The sequence below is a fragment of the Hemiscyllium ocellatum genome, chromosome 36, assembly GCF_020745735.1.
Source record: "Hemiscyllium ocellatum isolate sHemOce1 chromosome 36, sHemOce1.pat.X.cur, whole genome shotgun sequence".
In the NCBI taxonomy this organism is placed as follows: Eukaryota; Metazoa; Chordata; class Chondrichthyes; order Orectolobiformes; family Hemiscylliidae; genus Hemiscyllium; species Hemiscyllium ocellatum.
In genome coordinates, this window is record NC_083436.1 from 16,284,747 (window position 1) to 16,304,261 (window position 19,515).

Consider the following 19,515-nt stretch of genomic DNA (forward strand, 5'->3'; position numbering starts at 1 on the left):
CACAGCTGTAATGCTATCCCTTATCAAAAATATCACTCCCCCTCCTCTTTTGTCTCCCTTTCTATCTTTCCTGTAGCATTTGTATCCTGGAACATTCAGCTGCTAGTCCTGCCCATCCCTGAGCCATGTTTTCGTAATTGCTATGATATCCCAGTCCCATGTTTCTAACCATGCCCTGAGTTCATCTGCCTTCCCTGTTAGACCTTTTGCATTGAAATAAATGCAATTTAATTTATTAGTCCTACCTTGTCCCTGCCTATTTGACTCACTTCTGTTCTCAGCTGTACCCGTCTCACATCGATCTCTTTCCTCACTATCTCCCTGGGTCCCACCCCACCACCTTACTAGTTTAAATCCTCCCAAGCTCTTCTAGCAAATCTCCCTGCCAATATATCAGTCCCCTTCCAATTTAGGTGCAATCCATCCTTCTTGTACAGGTCACTTCTACCCCAAAAGAGATTCCAAGGATCCAAAAATGTGAATCCTTCTCCCATACACCAGCTCCTCAGCCATGCATTCATCTGCTCTATCCTTCTATTCCTGCCCTCACTAGCTCGTAACACTGGGAGTAATCCAGATATTACTATCCTTGAGGACCTCCTTTTTAAAATTTCTGCCCAACTCTCTAATCTCCCTTCAGAATCTCAACCTCTTCCCTTCCTATGTCGTTGGTTCCAATGTGGACAATGATCTCCTGCTGGCCCCTCTCCCCCATGAGAACATTTTGCACCCTCTCAGACATCCTTGATCCTGGCACCAGGGAAACAACCCACCTCTCTGCTATCTCTCTGCAGGCCACAGAAACGTCTGTCTGTACCTCGGACTACAGAATCCCCTAACACTATGGATCTCTTGGAAGCTGACGTAGCCCTCATTGCATTAGAGCCAGTCTCAATACCAGAAACTTGGCTTGTTTATGCTACATTCCCCTGAGAATCCATCACCCCCTACATTTTCCAAAACAGCATACCTGTTTGAAATGGGTATATCCACAAAAGACTCCTGCTCTAGTTGCCTTCCTCTCTTATGCTTCCTGGAGTTAACCCACGTATGTGACTGTATCTGAGACTTTCCCCCCTTTCTATAACGGCCATCCATCACATACTGAAGCTGTTGCAAATTCCTTATCGCTTCTTTTTGTCTCTCCAACCAACAGATCCACTCAATCTGATAAGATTTGCACCCAACAGCATTTATGGCAGATATAATCCACAGTAACCCTTAAACTCTCTTTAAACTCCCACATCTGACAAGTTGTACATATCACTGTAAAGGCCATTTTTGCTCCTTCACAATCTACAGACCCAGAAAATAACACCATCTTATTCCTCTACAAACACTGCCCCAGGTTAAATTAATAGCTATGGCTTATATTTTAAGTTTAATCAAGAGACTTATCTCCAAAAACATATAGTCAAGAAAGAATCCACTATACTCACTACTGCAGCCTTTCTCTTGGACAGACTTAAAACAACAAATAACTTATTGGATTCTGCGCGGTGAACTTCGCCCAACAGTTCCTCCAAGATTAGTTGTGAAATTGGCTTGCTGAAAGAAGACAGAGGGTGGTGGTTGATGGGAAATGTTCATCCTGGAGTCCAGTTACTAGTGGTGTACAAGGGTCGGTATTGGGTCCACTGCTGTTCGTCATTTTTATAAACGACCTGGATGAGGGCGTAGATGGGTGGTTTAGTAAATTTGCAATTGACACGAAGGTCGGTGGAGTTGTGGATAGTGCCGAAGGATATTGCAGGTTACAGAGAGACATAGATAAACTGCAGAGCTGGGCTGAGAGGTGGCAAATGGAGTTTAGTGCGGACAAGTGTGAGGTGATTCACTTTGGTCGGAGTAACCGGAATGCAAAGTACTGGGCTAATGGTAAGATTATTGGTAGTGTAGATGAGCAGAGAGATCTCGGTGTCCATGTACACAGATCCTTCAAAGTTGCCACCCTGGTTGACAGGGTTGTTAAGAAGGCATACAGTGTTTTAGCTTTTATTAATAGAGGGATCGAGTTCCGGAACCATGAAGTTGTGCTGCAGCTGTACAAAACACTGGTGCGGCCGCACATGGAGTATTGTGTGCAGTTCTGGTCACTGTATTATAAGGAGGACATGGAAGTTTTGGAAAGGGTGCAGAGGAGATTTACTAGGATGTTCTCTAGTATGGAGGAAAGCTAAGGGACTTGAGGCTATTTTCATTCGAGAGAAGAAGGTTGAGAGGTGACTGAATAGAGACATAGAAGATAATCAGAGGGTTAGATAGAGTGAACAGGGAGATCCTTTTTCCAAGTATGATGACAGCAAGCATGAGGGGGCATAGCTTTAAATTGAGGGGTGATAGATGTAGGACAGATGTCAGAGGTAGTTTCTTTACTCAGAGTAGTAAGGGTACGGAATGCTTTGCCTGCAACGGTATTAGATTCACCAACTTTAAGTACATTTAAGTCGTCATTGGACAAGCATATGGACGTACATGGAATAGTGTAGGTTAGGTAGGCTTCAGATTGGTATGACAGGTCAGCGCAACATCGAGGGCCGAAGGGCCTGTATTGCACTGTAACGTTCTATGTTCTATAGATGAGCCAATGGGCTGAAGAGTGACAGATGGTGCTTAATTTAGATAAGGTGTCAGGTGCTATATCTTGGAAAGGCAAACCAGGGTGGCCTTATACACTTAATGGAAAGATCCTGGAGAGTGTTACTAAACAAAGACTGTGGAGTTTAGGTTCATAGTTCCTTGAAAGTGGAGTTTCAGTTAAATAGGATAGTGAAGGCAGTGTAGGAGTTGAGACGTCATGTTATGTCTGTACAAGACACTAGTTAGGCCGCTATTGGAATACTGCATGCAATTCTGGTCTCCCTGCTATAGGAAGGATGTTGAAAAACTTGAAAGATTTCTGAAAAGATCTATAAAGAGCGTTTCCTGGGTTGAAGGGTTTGACCGATAGGGAGAGGCTGAATAAGCTGGGGCTGTTTTCCCTGGAATGTTGGAAGGGGTGATCCTTAAAAGTTTTATAAAATCATGTGGGGCATAGATAGGGTAAATAGACAAAGTCTTTTCCGTGGGGAGGGTAGTCCAGAAGTAGAGGGGATAGGTTTAAGGTGAGGGGAGAAAGATTTAAAAGGGATCGAAGGAGCAACGTTTTTCATGCAGAGGGTGGTGCTTGAGGGGGTGTGGATTGAACAGCCAGAAAAAAAGTGGTGGGGGCTGGTACAATTACAGCACTTAAAAAGCATCTGGGTGGGTATATGGACTAAATGTTGGCAAATGGGACTAGATTAGGTTGAGATATCTTGTCGGCATAGAAGAGTTGGGCTGAAGGGTATGTTTCCATGCCGTACATCTGTGACTGTAGCTGAGCTGTCCTCCTCAGAAGGCATTAGACTGCTATCTTCAAGTGGGGAAGTAAACAAAGACCGAAGTTCACCTGGTAGCCAGGCCCAAACTAGAACAGGATGTGGAAGTAATCAGCTCTGTGAGGTTTTAGCCCTAGAGAACAATATGAACAGGAAATAAAACAGAGGAAAAGAAACATTTTTACAATCTAATTTAAGAGGGCTGCAATTAGATTGTAATTAACCACTTTTACCTCCAAAGTAATTAACTCTGACTGTGCCCACTAGGTAAACAGGGAGTGCTTGCATTTGTCAGATGCCTTTTATATAATGAAAAAAATTCTGGAACACTTCACAACCAAGTAATTACTTTGGAGTTATTATCACTTACAAAGTAACATGTGGCAGCCAAATTTGTATACAGGCTTTTGCAAACAGTAAGGAGGGGGGGAAAAAAGTTATTCTGATTAGGTGACATTATCTAAAGGGATAATTATTGGTTCAAAACACCCCATCCCAGTGATATTCAAATCATGCCAGAAGATATTGTTTGTTCACCCAAGCAGGTAGATAGGGCACACATTAATAGATCAAAATACTAAAAGGCAGGGCAACATCAGTTCCAAAATTTGATCAGAAATCAAAAAGATCTTCTGACAGGTTTTGATATGGTGGCTCAGTGGTTAGCATTGCTGCCTCACAGCGCCAGGGGCCCAGGTTTTGCACATTCTCCTCGTATCTCCGTGGGTTTCCTCCCAGTCCAAAGATGTGCACGTCAGGTGAATTGATCATGCTAAAATTGTCCATACAGTTAGGTGCATCAGTTAGGGGGAATGGGTCTGGGTGGGTTACTCTTCGGAGGGTTAGTGTGGACTGGTTGGGCCAAAGGGCCTGTTTCCACACTGTAGGGAATCTAATCTAACCTAATCATCAGGGCACCTAATAGTATTGGTCATTATACAGATGTATCTTTGCACTTAAGTTTTCTTTTATGAACAAACTTAAAATTGTCAGCTAACAATGGCACATTGAAATCTCATATTTCCTGTATCCCTCAATGATTAAAGACAGACAACACTGTTTGCCCTGTTAAATGACACTTAATAATTGGATGGTCTGAGGAGTATGAATTTTAAAAATGGGAAATTTCAATGTCAAATTAGAAAGAGGAAAGAGAGGAAAAAAAATGGAGATCGGTGAGAGGGAAGTTTTTAAAAAGCTCCAATAATTAATGAGAAGGAATGACAGATTACTTACAGTCAGTGCCAGGGAGGGTGAAGTTTATTTTTAAAATAATGTTTATTGATATAACATGTCACTAATTAATACTTGAACAGACAAGATCTAATGTTGAGGTAAGTTCAATTTATATCTCAGTGCAACGGTAGTGTCCTTACCTCTGGGTCAGATTCAAGTCACACCTACTCCAGGTGGTCATAACCTGAGAGACCAGATTAATTATAAATATAATTCAGATCCAAGAACAGATACAATAACCTCACAAATTCAATGCATTTCCATGCTAAGCTATACAGCAAGTACCATTTTCACAAAGTTATGTGATACAATCTTTGAATATTTGAGTTTAAACAAGTGTCACAACTTCAAGTAGATCCAATTTACTCCTAAGTAACAGTGGGATACATTAACCTCAGGATTATTTTGCTATAGAAGTGAAGGCCCAAATCTCTGGCAATTTATTGAGTTGTAAAGCTAACTAAAAGATTCTGGACATGACAACATTATAATTGATCAGCTCCACCATACACTCTAACAAGGGGAACATATTAGCTCCTTATCACAATGGAACAAGGTCAAGCCAAACATCTATTAATACACATTGGATCATACCGCAACATTGTCTTCTCCATTTACATTTGAGGTAGCACGTTAATCACCAATATAACAATATTTAAAATGATATCCACATAAAAGATATTTCTGTAATCATAAACCCATGTTTGAAATAGTCCTTTACTAGTATTTCATGACAAATTGAAAAGCCATAACTGATCAGATTTAGGAAATAAGGTAAATTGCACAATCACAAAAAGGTGCATTTTTGCACTATAGTGGTGGCAGTTCACAACAAAATGGGAAACTATTTATTGCATATGTAAAAAAAAACCCAAAACTATGGAATCAATTTTTTTTTGAGTTTTCCAGGAAGCTCAGTTGTGCACTGAGCAAAACAAGGAAAAAACAGGCTCACTGGAAGTTTCCACTCAGCTGGCTATCATCCTGATCATCTGTTCCTCTCTCACACACACACAGTGGCTGAGTTTCCTGTTTTCAAAAGGACTTTTACATTAGTTAGTCTCAATGGCCAATTTGAGGGGATTATAAAAATAGCCCAAAACTTCAACCAAATTGCATTCATTTGCTGAAGTTTCATAAGAAACTGACTCAAGAACAAAAAAGTAGATCAAACAGCTCTAATCGATTAGAATTCTAAAGCATAAACTTCACAACAGACCTCTGCTATATTCATAGATATTACCATTGCAGCAAAGTGAAATGCTAATCAAAGCGAAGCAGTAAGAATAAGAACCTGACATTACTATAATTAATTTATAGAATAGACCAGATATTATCTATGCACAATAGGATGTCGAAGTTAAAAATAAACACGTGCAGATACGATTATCTGGTGTGGAAGGTAAAAGCCCTTTTAAAAAATATTGTTTAAAACCAACATTAAGAAAACTTGCAAGCAAAGTTTGCACAAAAAGATTTGTTCAATTATTTTTGTTAGTGCGAATTTAGACTTGCTGCTCAAAAGATTCTATTGCTAACTTCAAGATTGCTTTATCAAAACAGACTATACTTGTTTTACATGTATTAACATTACCAGCAATGAATGTTAATTAGGATCAGAATCTCAATTATTTGTGAACATTCAGAATTTCAAAAATATACACTGGATTCATTGGAAAAGCATCACAGAAAACATCACCATTCAACAAGTTTCTAACTTTGTACAATCCTTTTTGAAGAACATAGTACTGCACTATCCCACAAAATAGTTAAAGGATTTCCATCTTCTAAGGAGAAAACTACAATATGTTGACATCCCAGCAGCTACAGAATAATAGCCCAAGCCTTGGACTCTCACTTTCATGCATCTCCTCCTTCAGCTTGACTTAAGGGGATGTTTCAAATCCAAAAACAAAATCTCAGCTAAATGGGAATGCTTCAGTTGAAAGACCATCTGCAATTTGTGAAATTACTTTCACCAAAGCTTTACCCTTTGTTGGCTGTGAATTCGGTCAATGCCCCAGCTGTTCCTGCAGTTGAGCCTGCCCTGCGACATGCAGTCTGGTCACTTTCCTGCCAGCTTCCCATCTTTACACCACCCTCCTCCAAAGACCTTTGACACACAGGAAGTAGACACAATGGACTGAAAATAACAGTCACCAGCAGCAGAACACCACATCAAGCATGTCCATGCAAAAAATAAATCCATCATCCCTTCTCAAATCAGTTGTAAATCTGGGATGAGACTACAAATCATTGCTGCCTTTCCATATACCCATTAAAAATGGTGCCCCCTCACCCCACACTCTAAAGCCTACACAGGCAGAAAAGCAAACTCAATTTATTTGCAAACTGATAGTGTGATCAACTTAAAACATTTGCTAAAAAAAATGAATGAGAAATGTGAAGAGATTCTTAAAAGCATAAAATAGTATGCCACTGGGATTGACTGCAACACGTTTCACAGAGAATTAGACAAATACACTTCATTGAGAGACAATAAAAACATTACAGGTATAATCACTTGGATTGCTCTAAAGAAGAATTGGAACAGACAAAAGGATCTAATGGTATGCTTGTGATATAAAATTCAATGGTTCTATCTCTAGTCAATTATTGTTTACTTAAACTAGATACTTTGTTAGTTCACCTCAGTATCAATTTTATCTTGCAGTATCTTTAATATACCTCATATTCCAAATTGGACTCATTCATACAGTAGGGCACAACAGCAACTGGAACAATTGCACAGAGAAGCTAGTTCCATTGCTTTCACAATTTTTGCCATTAGCACACCTTGCAACACAATGTTTCCCACCACTAGTGGCACTCAAGTTGCTCACTAACAGACATTATAGCACTACCTCACAAGCAGAGCAACAGTATGAATGAGATACAAAATCTAATGATATTACCTATTTGAGACAGAGCCAAGAACAGAGTTGAGAAACCAATGTGTGGGAGTTAGACCGATTTACAATATAGAATACAACAATTGATCCCTCGGAGAAGGAAACAAAAATATAAACAAATAGTAAGCAGCTCAGGAATGTTATTTGGTTCTAACCAGACACTATTTATTATTCATTACACTTAGCAACAAACATGACAGTTCTGTGGATGTAATTTTGTAAGATCACTGAGAAGTGCACCAATGATGCAATTATCTCATTTCGCTTGAACTTGCATTTGTCTTTCCATTCCCTCTTCATGATATTATTTATAAGCATTAATAGATGTTTATTCTACATTAAAAAGTAGTGATTACATTGGTTATTCTTGGGGAAAAAGAAACAAATGCCCTTGTACCATTAAGTCTGAATTGAACAGCTTTTCTCTTCAGTTTTCTTCAAAAGGAAAATTCCTCAATGGCTTCATGATTCGATATTATGAAAAAATATTAACACAGTCATGTCAATTTGAAGACATCACAAATGGAATCCTGTAAAGAAAAGCTACAAGCTTGAAATTGTTTCTGCCAATTCCATCAGATTTGTTTGACTGAAAGCATTCACAGCTTTAACTACATTATCCCACCAACTCAAGATGTTGTAGGTAAAGAGTAGATTAGGGATAATGGAGGTTCAGTTGAAGCAAAATATATTTTAAAATAAAGGTAGATTTTTGGCTGACCACTCAATTCAGAAATCTGCACCAATGTTGCAAAACCTCTGGAGATCACACAGCACTTGGGAAGAAAGAAAGTTAAAATTTCAGGTTTTGGCACTTTTATCAGAATATTTCGAATAAAAAGTCACAGATTAGCAGCATTCACTTGGTTTTTGTCTACACTGATACTGTGTGACCTGTTGACTATTTCCAATATTTTCTCTTTTAATTTCAGATTTCTGGCATCTGCAATTTGTGTTGATGATACCTTACGTCAGTTTATTACTATTGAGCAACTTAAATTAGATTGACAATTTTGAAATATTAAAACCATGGCAAGAAATATCTTTCAGGATTTAATCACAAAAGGAGAAATGGTAGCACTTATAGAGCTTTAAATTACTTAAAAAAAAACAAATTCATGGGAGGAAAGGGAATTTCAGTGTGCTGTAATCAAACATGTTTTTCACCTGGAACTAGCAGCATACATTCCCAGGCCAATTATAACAGAATCATGCAATACAGAAGAGCCCCTTTGGCCCATCATATTTGCAATGAAAACAATTCTAAATCTACACTTATGTAAATGCTAAGTCAAGCTTTGTTTATTTTTCAGCATGCATCAGGCATGAGCTCAGTCTTTACTAAAGAGGTGTGAATGTTTGTATTCCCACAAGTGGCATCCTTTTAGCTTATGAAGACACTTTATACTTCATATTGCTTGAAGAACTCAAACTTTGGAAACATTGTGGACATTGGAGATTTCTTTTATCAAGGCTCCCTGTAAGTCATGTGACTGGTTATAACTTCCTGTAGACCTCTGTTGAGGCTCTTTTGAACATAACTGGCATGCAGAGGAGCTTAGTTATCTGGTTCAATTGAAGGGAAGCCCACCAAGAACAAGCCAAGTCATAGGAAAGCTTGCTAAGAACAAGCTATCCAGCTGACCTCTCATTTCTAAGAAAAAAATTCTTATTGAGTTCAGGGTAATACCTAGTTATTCCTTTGAAAACAAATGTGTAATTGACAGACCACTTCCATGTCATATCGATAAGCCTCAGCAGGCTTTGTCTACAAAACTTCAGAGACCAATTGTGTATGATGTTACAACTGTGATGGGAAACATGGGAGGATAATAGGGTCTCTACCTCACTAGTCCTTATATTAGTGTAAATTAGTTGATTCAGTTAACAAATTAGCCAATTGCTTCTCTTCTCTCCTGCTACCCAGAGTAAAAGAAACATCTACAGGCTTCTTTTAAGGACTAAAAGTAATTAATTTATGATGAACAAATCTTATTCTTAAAAGAAGTGGCAAATGCTGTTTAACAGCAATACTACAATATCTCCTTAGTGCCACACAAACTCTCACAACACAAAAAAATAGACACTGCAGAGATGGTGTATTTTTAACATTAGCATACCATGGAAAACAACTCCAATGGGTCTGGAAACGAAGGATAAAATGCGATGACTTCTCATGTCCACTGGATTTACTGTTGATTCAGCGAATCAACAACAGCCATTGATTAAAAGTACACATCCAGTTGTGATTGCAATCAACTTGGATTTGCATCTTTCAAGACTGGACATGGTCCACCCTTTCAGGCTTTACTAGGTGGGTAGAAATACTGGTATTTGCAAACTATATTATTTTCTCAGCCAGGAGTTTCTTCGGAGAAGCAGGATTTCAGGTGAGATGCTTGCAGCTTCTGGGGTGTCTTTTTGACCCTAACACCAGGTTTTTAAAATGAAATTCTGAAGACCTGGAAGAGTTGCTGGGCCATTATTAACATAAAGCCCCCCAGTCCTTTGAAAGCTAAGCTCCAGTAACTAAGGCAATAAAACAACATTTATCTTTATCTTCATGAAAGCTTTGTTTGGCTGTTTCTCCTAAATCACATGATTTGCAGTAAACAGCAGGTAAACCACAGAAAGCACGAAACTGTTGGCTTTGTTTCCAAGAATCATGTGGTTACAAACCCTTTACAATCCAATCAGTTCAAAATATTCCATGTTTTTAACCCCCACCCCCCAAAATAGTCCTTAGATACAAATATATATTCCCAACAGTGGTTAGAGTCTTGACTACATATGACAGACCAACAGGCAACTGAATATTCTCCGTTTTGACTAGTTACTCTTGAAGATAAGTGGCTTTTCAGTCAGCTAATTACTGCAGTGAAATGTTATTTATTCTCTGTTCAGAAAAGGAGAAATGTGTTCACACATGCATGTCCATGTGCGTTTGTGGATATCTAAGGAGACAAGTATTTATATTTCAAATTGCTGATTTTGAATATTAACCAATTATTACATCTTTACTGAAAATGAGATTTGTCTTGATAATAAACCATCATATGCTTGATAAATTTTGTTTAAAACCAGATATCAATTAGGTATTTAATTCATCTGAATGACTGGAAAAAAAAAACAACTTATGTTGGACCCACGGAGTAATGGAACTCGAGCAAATGTGCACATCACCAGCCTCAATCTTAACAGATCTGTGACATTAAAATTTGTCTGCCCGAAGTACTTTAATCTCAAAGAACGGGAGCAAACTTCACATTTACTTCACAGTGGATCCAAAAAGCCATTTGAGAGCAATATCATTTTCATCCTTCCAATTTAGACTGGGTCTTCTTGGAATGTTGTTACTCATTTCAAAAATATTCTCAGCAGCTAGAGGATGTATTTTCTTTTACATTTGCAGTTCTGTTTAAATTTATATTATAGTTGCAGAAAAATACAAACTATTTGAACTCTTTCCCCAAAATGAATGTTGTGTTAAAGTATATGGAAAAGCAAACAACATTGAAATGAATCACTAAACTCTGCACCAATCAACATTGCTGTCATTACAACTGAATCATCTTATTGCATGGCATTCCATCATTTTTACTGGTATTTTAGAGACTGCATTTTGTAATGTGTCCAACTATAATTGTACCAAATGACTTTTCAGTAACTAAGGCAGAATCTATTTTAGTTGTTTGGGATTTTTAACCAGCGTTTTGTGGGTTTTTTTTGCGATTCTGTGCATTTTCCCAGGAATTCTGCCAAACAATGGTCCTGATTATTTATGTTTCTACAAAACCGGGTGTGCTTTATTATTTAGGAGAGGAACTAAAAGTGGTTCTGTACTCAGTCCTACAAAAGATCTTGCATGTATATACTGCTCACAGTCTTCAGAGTATCACAAAATACGTCACATACAGTTAGCACATAGCCAGAACCCCTCGAGCAACAAATTAGTTTCTTCATTTGTTCAGTTTTTGGTGGTGTTAGTTGAAGGATAAAAGCTAGTCTTGACTTATCAACTGTATCTACTACTACTTCTTAAAATTTACAAATCCAAAATGCAATTACCAACATCCAAATTTCAATTAGCCACACATGGCCAATGGCCAACTTTGTGGACAATTCCATTTATCCAAGCTGATGTATTAACACTGAATTTATAATGAATACTCTGGACATAGTAAAGCTAAAATAGGCTGTGTTTTTGAAAGTTCAAATTTAAAACCAGTTTGCGTCTACCTGCACCAAACAGTTTTTTTTTAATCTGCAGATCGCAGTAGTGTGATTCTGGATGCTAGTTACTGCTTGGCCTTTCATTACACAGTAATCATTTTAGTTGTCAAATTTCAATTCATATTGGTTAGCTACAGGAATGTTTCAATTCCTGACAAGTGTCAAACTATGCTATTTCACAGAATAATACTTTAGACCCACAATGTTTGATTCATCAAATTGGTTTTGCTTTTGAATTCCAATATATGTATTGTTTTGAAGCAGCAGTGACAAGCATGCAGAAACTGAATAGAATTTAGCTTTTTGATAAGTTTGAAGTAAAAACAGGCCACAAAATGACTGTGAAACTAGTTGTACTTGAACTGTTTGAACAATGTTTGTCATGGTTAAAACGAGAATTAACTGGCTGTTGAAAATAATCTTTGAGCACTGTACAAGTCTTCGATAAGACTAAATAAAGGCAGCGTAGGTTCCCAGTCTTGTTTTGCTCCGCAAAGGGTGGAAAAGGAAAAAGGTCCATATTTTATTCCATAATCTATAGTTCAAAGAAACTGAAAATAACTACATGAATTCCAGTCCTTATTTTTCATTGGAAGCAGCTTATATATTACTGAAGTCATTGTTGTTCCCGTTTCTTGTAGCATTTTGCTGCTTTGTAAATAACCTTGTTTATAAAGATATTTTTTAACCTATATATAAAGAAAAGGTGTGAATGGGTGTATTTTCTAGCTTTGCAAGATAGGAGATAGCTATCTCAAATGATCTGTGAAGCAATTAAAGAGCAGTTACTGGATGTGACATCATATAACAGGAGGAAATGGTACAACTTTCAACTGACAGGAGACAAGATGTTTTGATGGAAATGGTCTTTTTAGTGCAACCCTGAGATAAATATGTTGAACAAAAACCAACAATAGCTCAATAATCATTCAGGGATCATCTCACTTAATCACTTCAAAACAGGCAGATGGAAGCTACTATGAAATGCAACATACAGATAGCATGATTGGGATGACGTGCCACAAATTAATACTGATTTTAAACTGCAGGGTACTCATGATTGTTTTGGTTTTTTTAAAAAAAAAGATAATTGTGTAGTGAGGCATACTGAAATTTTGGATCAAAAATTATGACGTTATTACTACAGATGCTGGATTTCAGAAATAAACACAAAGTATTATAGAAAGTCAACAGGTCTGGCTGTACTGATAGAGGGAAATAGAATTGAAGTCCAAGACGTCTGTTCTTTGGAACTTTGAGTTCCAAAGAAGAACCATCTTGGCCTGGAAATGCCAACTGTTCCTCTCTCCACAAATGTTGTCAGACCTGATGAATTTCGCCAGCATTTTCTGAAGTTTTCGATCTTTGGTATGTGTAACTTGATTTAACTGAGCAAAAGATACACATTAGGTAACATGTTCATTGTCCTGAATAGTGCCATTTAAATTCTTTTGCTTTGTAAAAGTTTAAAAGATCCCAACAGTAAAATTTCATGTTAATGCTTTATCATTTTAATGGGATTGGAGGTCTAATATGTAACTAAGTATAGTTACAACCTATTATTTTTAAACAAGGCTGGCTGTTAGAGAATTCTAATAGATTTTGTCACCATGTTGAGGTGCATAAAAAAATGTTGTTTGAATGATTTTGAATTAAACAAACGATGATCTCCATAACACAAGTGTAAATTTTAAGCTAGCTCCAATAGCACATAAAGGAAAAGGGAAATGGGAGCTTTCTGTAAAGCAATTATATAGTGACAGATGTTTGCACATAGATTTGCAGCATTTACATCATTTTTGCTTTGAAGAAAACATTTCTTTGATATCGTGTCTTTGGATGCTTTTATTGAACAAAACTATTGTACTAAATAATTTAAAATTTGAATAAGGTCCGTTATGTATATAACAACTTGATCATGTATATTTAGCAATGCAAAACATCCAAAGTGCTCCTCAAAATAAAAAAAATCAGAAAAATTGACAATAAATAAATAAATGAATAAGAGGAGAGATGACTAAACCGTGGACAAAAGGTTCTAGGAGATGATAGAAAGGTAAAATGAGAGTTCAGGGTGGGAACGAGAGATTGGTGGCTAGACAACATGACACAACCTTAAATGTTGGGCGCAGGAGTGATCAGTGTGCAAGAGACCAGAGCTGGAAGAACAATTCTCAGATGGGTAGTTCTGCACAGAATCTCTAGTCAGGCAATGCACAAATGCATGTTTGTTTCTTCATAAAACTAATCAATTAATATCGTGGCAGTTCAAAGTAGTTTTCTAAACATTGAGGATCAATTTGTCTCAATACCACATTAAGGGTCTTCCTTGCAAGTACTTCAAACTCAAACTCCGAATCAGAGCTGCCCAAAGACTGAAAGAGAGACAGGTTCAATCATGGTGTAAGATCATTCATATCAGAACAATAATCTAGCCACTCAATGTTTCCGAATAAGGGAAGCACAAGACATTGCAAGATTGAGCATTAACTAATCTATGTTATTGTTGTGTTTGGTAGACCAGTAACAAAATCATACACTCTGGTTTGAAAGCACAATGACTGAGCAGACATGTTAGAAAATAATTCAGTGAATTCTAGTGCGAAGTCAGTCAATTTGATAACAGAACTGTTACAACTGGAAGCTACTGCTTCATTACTTAGCATTCCTCATTCCTATTCCATTGTTTACTGAACATGATTTGGAGGGGCTGGTGTTGGACTGGGGTGGGCAAAAGTTAAAAATCACACAACACCAGGTTATAGTCCAACAGGTTTATTTGGAGGCACTACCTTTCAAAGCACTGCTTCTTCATCAGGTGGGTGGCACAGGGAGATGAAAAAATTGATAAAACATGGTCACAACTACCTGAAGAAAGTGCAGCACTTCGAAAGCTAGCACTTCCGAGTAAACCTGTTGGACTATAATCTGGTGTTATGTGAGTTTTAATATTTTCTGAACAGGGATGGTCATTAGTCAGGACAACAAAACTCTTCATCATGCTAATAGCTGAATTTGCCCAATATAAAATAGGGAGAACTTCAGAACATAAAACACAAGACAATTACTGTTGCTCCATCATTCTTAGATACACACTGTATACATTAATAATACTACTTATATTTATACAGCACCTTTAAAGAAATGAAATATTCCAAGGAACTTCACAGAAACATTCTAAAACAAATAATACCAAAACCACACAAGGAGACAACAGGTGCAAACAGCAGAGTAGGTCCCACATTAAGGAGAACAACGCATATTATTCTGAAACCACTTTCAATGAAAAACTGCTATCGTAAGCCAAGGAGAACTTCTCAAAATGATACCTCAAAAATTATTCAGCCTATTTGATGATACAGCACATTTGATGATACAGCACATAGATTGAAAAAGTCTGATTGTGCCTGCCTTCATTTTTGTACATATTCTGTTTGTTAATTGACTATGTAACAAGTAAAAGCAAAATACTGTAATAATAGAAATCTCAAACAAAAACAGTTAATAGCAGAAACACAACTGTGGAGAGAACACAACATCTGTGAGAGAACAAACATTTTACTTTGGTTTCAGATCTATTTTTAAGAAATGAATATCAAGATGGACACATGAATACCATGGGAAAAAACTAAGTGGCAAACATAAGAAGCAGATGAAACCAGACATGATTACATAATTTTCTTTATGTTAACAGATTATCCAATCAGGAATGAAATATATTGTCGAAAAATGATGTCTAAATAACGATAAAGTAGGAGGGGTAGGGAGATGAAAAAAAATTGACAGAAAACATTGACAAATTGTGGATGATGTTGTGACAGTCATGTTAACTGTGAAATGTATAGCATATAGTATGGCAACTATATACCTTCAAATTTGAAATGCAAGCATCAGAAGTTCTTTTTTGCCTAGGTGCAATATTGTCAGTGGGCGAACAGCCCAATTATGAAGCAATAATCCTTGCCTCCAATAGTGCACTGGACTATTTACAACAACAACGACAACCACCTGTATTTGTACAGCACATTTCATGCTATCAATAGAGGAGTAATGAAATCAGTGTGTTTAAAAGAGGCCAGGATCAGAGGGGCACTTCTATCCCTTAGTGTTGCATGGCTGGAGGAGGTTACAGACTTAGGGGGTTGGTGGGGTAAGACCTCAAAAGGCTTTGAAAAAAAAATTAGCATAGCCAGATAACAAAGCTTGCCTTGCAGGCTATAAACAGACATAAAAGTTACAACAAACATGTATTATAACATAATATGCTAAACACTATGTGAAAAGTACACAAGGCAAGCCTTCAAACAATATGATGTTTAGTTTATGTCATATCCTTTGGGGCTTAGTTTTACCACTGTTGCTGGATATTCAGAGCAAGACATTGCACTGCATAACTGAGTTACATGATAAGCAACAACCCTAAGGTTTTTTTCATACAATATTCTTTCTGCAGAAAATATTCTTTCAACACACTTTGATATTTCAAACTGCAAATTACCAGAGATTCACAAAACAGTTCACAACCGTTAATTCTGTGAGTGATGTCCCATTTTGAATTAAACAGCCATTTGAAAATCAATAACAGAAAACTCACAGCAACACACAAGACTTCTGTATTCGTAAAATATTCAACCAACTGCAGCACAACATGATGGCAAAAGGTTTTTTTTTTGCTAAGTAGAGAAAAATTGCTCAAAAATGCTACCTCAGCCCATCGGAACTTGTTTATCCACAGGGCAGGCAACTATTCTGAAGCTTCATGAAGTCCCTGGAGAGAGCGTGCATATCACTATCACTGAAAGACGAGTGCAAAAAGCCCTACCTCTTAGTTGTTCCATCCAAATCAATAAAAATAAGCATTACAAAGCAAGCGAGGTAGTCCACAGGGAATTCTTCCATTTTCTAGGCACCACTTAACTCCCCCACCCTGCTTTCAATACAAAACAAACAATGTCTGACCAAACATTCGCAGTTTATCATCTAGAATTGCACAGACAATTTCAATTTTTGAGTGTCAAGCATACATATTTGGGTTGGGTCAAGTCCAAAGTTGGAAACTAAACAAACATATTCGACAAAGTAAGACACTTCATTACAATACAGATTTCAATTCCAGTCCTAACGCCACACGGCGTGCTTTTTTCCTGTCTATGTATATTGAAAATCTCAAGCAGTAAAATATTCAATGGAACCACTTAACATACTGCATCTTCAATTTCCTGTTTCATATTTTTCAGACTTCACTACTTTACCTGAGTCTGAATCTCAATCAACTCTCCAAATAACACACTTGACATCAGAAAACACACAAAGACTCCATTAGGAGTAAATTGCAAGATGACAGAAACTCTTGAAATACATTAATAATTTATAGAAATACTGTTCCAGAAGACATTTCATTGCAAAAGAGATAAAGAAAATGTGGGGTGGAGAGAGAAAAGAAAAAAAAAAGCAGGAAAGAGAGAAAAGTTGTGAACAAGTGAAAGCAAGTGATTGAGATAGATGATACAAAGGGGAGGAATGACTAAGACAGAAATGAAGATCAATTACAACATGTAAATATACAAGCACTTTGCTGATATTATTATTTCAAAGGTTCATGGATTAATTAATGGTCTTGATCTGTGTAGTAGCCTCACATTTGGAATAATACTTACAGGTTCTTAACATCAGCCTGCAAAGTTACACTCTCAAATACACAAACGTCTATTTTGTCGATAGTTTACATACTTCAATTCGATTCAAGAGGTTTGTTGCAGAAACAAAGACTATTCTGTAAAAAGGTAAAAAATAGCTTCACTGAAGTCAGGAATTCAAACCAACACAATGTCCATTTATAGTGCGACCAATGACACATGACTGTAAATTATGTTCCAAAACAGTCCCCAAAATAACACTTGTTCCCCCTGCAACTTTAGGTCCCTTTAATTACCAAGTTAGAGAAATGTTTCTAACTTTAGTTTTAGAACAACTGGTCAACTACAGGAATGAGTTGAGTTCTATTTCTTGTCTTGCAAGTTAAATATAACAAATTATGGAATATTTGCTAAATGCAACAACCTAGACAATTCAGCAAAAGGAAGGATGAGGAAAAATACTTGATGCAACATTGGACTTGAAGATCTAATCCCTTCAGAAACACGACAAATCCCAGTTAAAACTCTGTTTCTGAATATTGTGAGAACCACTAACCTTAGAAGGTTTAATTTTAATTGCACTTGGAATTTTGGAGAACCTTTCCTAATTTTGTCCTCTTGGGACAATAATTGACATTCAATTGTGACACTCAGATTGGCTAAATGCCATGCACTCCATCAAGCACAAGATATTACACAAGAGCAAAAGGGGCTCATTGCAAACTTGCTTCATTATTTGCCTATATTGACACAAGAACATAAAAACTAGGAGCTGGAATAGGCAGTTCAAACCCTCAAGCCTGCGCCACCATTTGATACAATAATGGGTGATCTCATGTCTCAACTCCATTTTCCTGTTCGTTACTGATAATCCTTCAACCCATTATTAATTAAAAATCTACCTGTAAAAATCACTACATTCTACATTTCACAGAAAAGCCTAATCCTGTTCTAACCTATACGTAAAACATACAAAAAATCCCAAAAACTGGAATAAGAATCACAAAATAGTAAATCAGAAGCAGCTGATCTTTTACTCTAGACCACAGGTCCTGGGGCTTAGTTTAGGTGACTATAAAGGCATAATTTTAATCCATTCAAAATTTATTCACTTCCAATAGGAGGTCAGATCTCCCAGGTCTCATATCCGTGCAATGTATCTAGCCTCTATTATTCAATGCAACTCAGAACAATGTTTCTTGCTTCTTACCCATATGGTTTACTTCAGTCCATGCCAAGATTTTGACTTTTGCAGTGACAGTTCTTGACAAAAATGAAGTTCCCAGAAACGGACATCAATTGAATGCAGAAGCAAAGCTGTGCTGAAAATTCATTTGGACTTACAATGCATATTATATTCTCAAATGCATTAACAGAACATTATCTTACAAAAAATGAATTTAGTTACAAAACACCCTATTTATGTATTCAAAGTGGATCAGGTAATGATTTAAAAATTACACTTGCTCAGCCCTCCTTGCAATTTCTGTTTAATGAAAGAAAATGTATTTATCATAGAAATGCAACATACTGCCCTCCCACCAATCAGTACATACCCCTGTAGAAAGATGAAGCTGTGGATTCTCTTACATCTTGCAGCACTTGCAAGAATCCTGGAACAATGCACCAAGTATTCCATTTTATGTTCACTAATGTGATGAGGTAATCTGTGTGGTTTCAAAATGCAATCCTACTAACAGTCCATTATGTCAATCCCCTGACAGAATAAAGTATCAGTGCTCACAGAAGTGGATTAGTTTATTAATACTAGACTAGAATCTAAAAAGATACAGCATCATTTGGAAGAGTTACGTTTCTATATGCCAAGAATGTTCTAAAAATCAAATTTAGATGAAAAACATCCAGTTTAACTTTACATGAAAGGCAATAACTAGCAATCACCATTTTCAAGACATCTCTTGAACGCCCTTTGTTTTAAGGCAATTTTATAATACAATATTAAGAGTTCCATTTATAAGGATTGCAATTTTTACAAAGCTGTATTTAAGGAAACACATTTTGTTTTTGACCAGTTTCAATCAGAGTCATCAAGTTTTGCAACGTTTTGTACCCTGGGCTCGGTCTTAAAGAACTATCCACACAGGTTCAATACATTGCCTAGTGTACCATTGTAAAATT

At 37.0% G+C, this 19,515-nt stretch overlaps 1 protein-coding gene across 10 annotated transcripts in view; it reads right to left on the reverse strand.

The window, feature by feature from the left end:
- gab1 (GRB2-associated binding protein 1) overlaps positions 1–19,515 on the reverse strand; it is a 219,579-nt gene that overhangs the window by 123,086 nt on the left and 76,978 nt on the right. Inside the window, exon 1 of one of the 10 annotated variants that reach the window (XM_060851706.1) lies at positions 6,586–6,656. The exons of the other annotated variants lie outside the window; for them this stretch is intronic. Within the exon in view, the coding sequence (XP_060707689.1) occupies positions 6,586–6,651 (66 nt within the window). The 5' untranslated portion in view covers positions 6,652–6,656. Of the gene's footprint in view, positions 1–6,585; positions 6,657–19,515 lie in introns of those variants that run through there. 10 annotated transcript variants of the gene reach the window in all.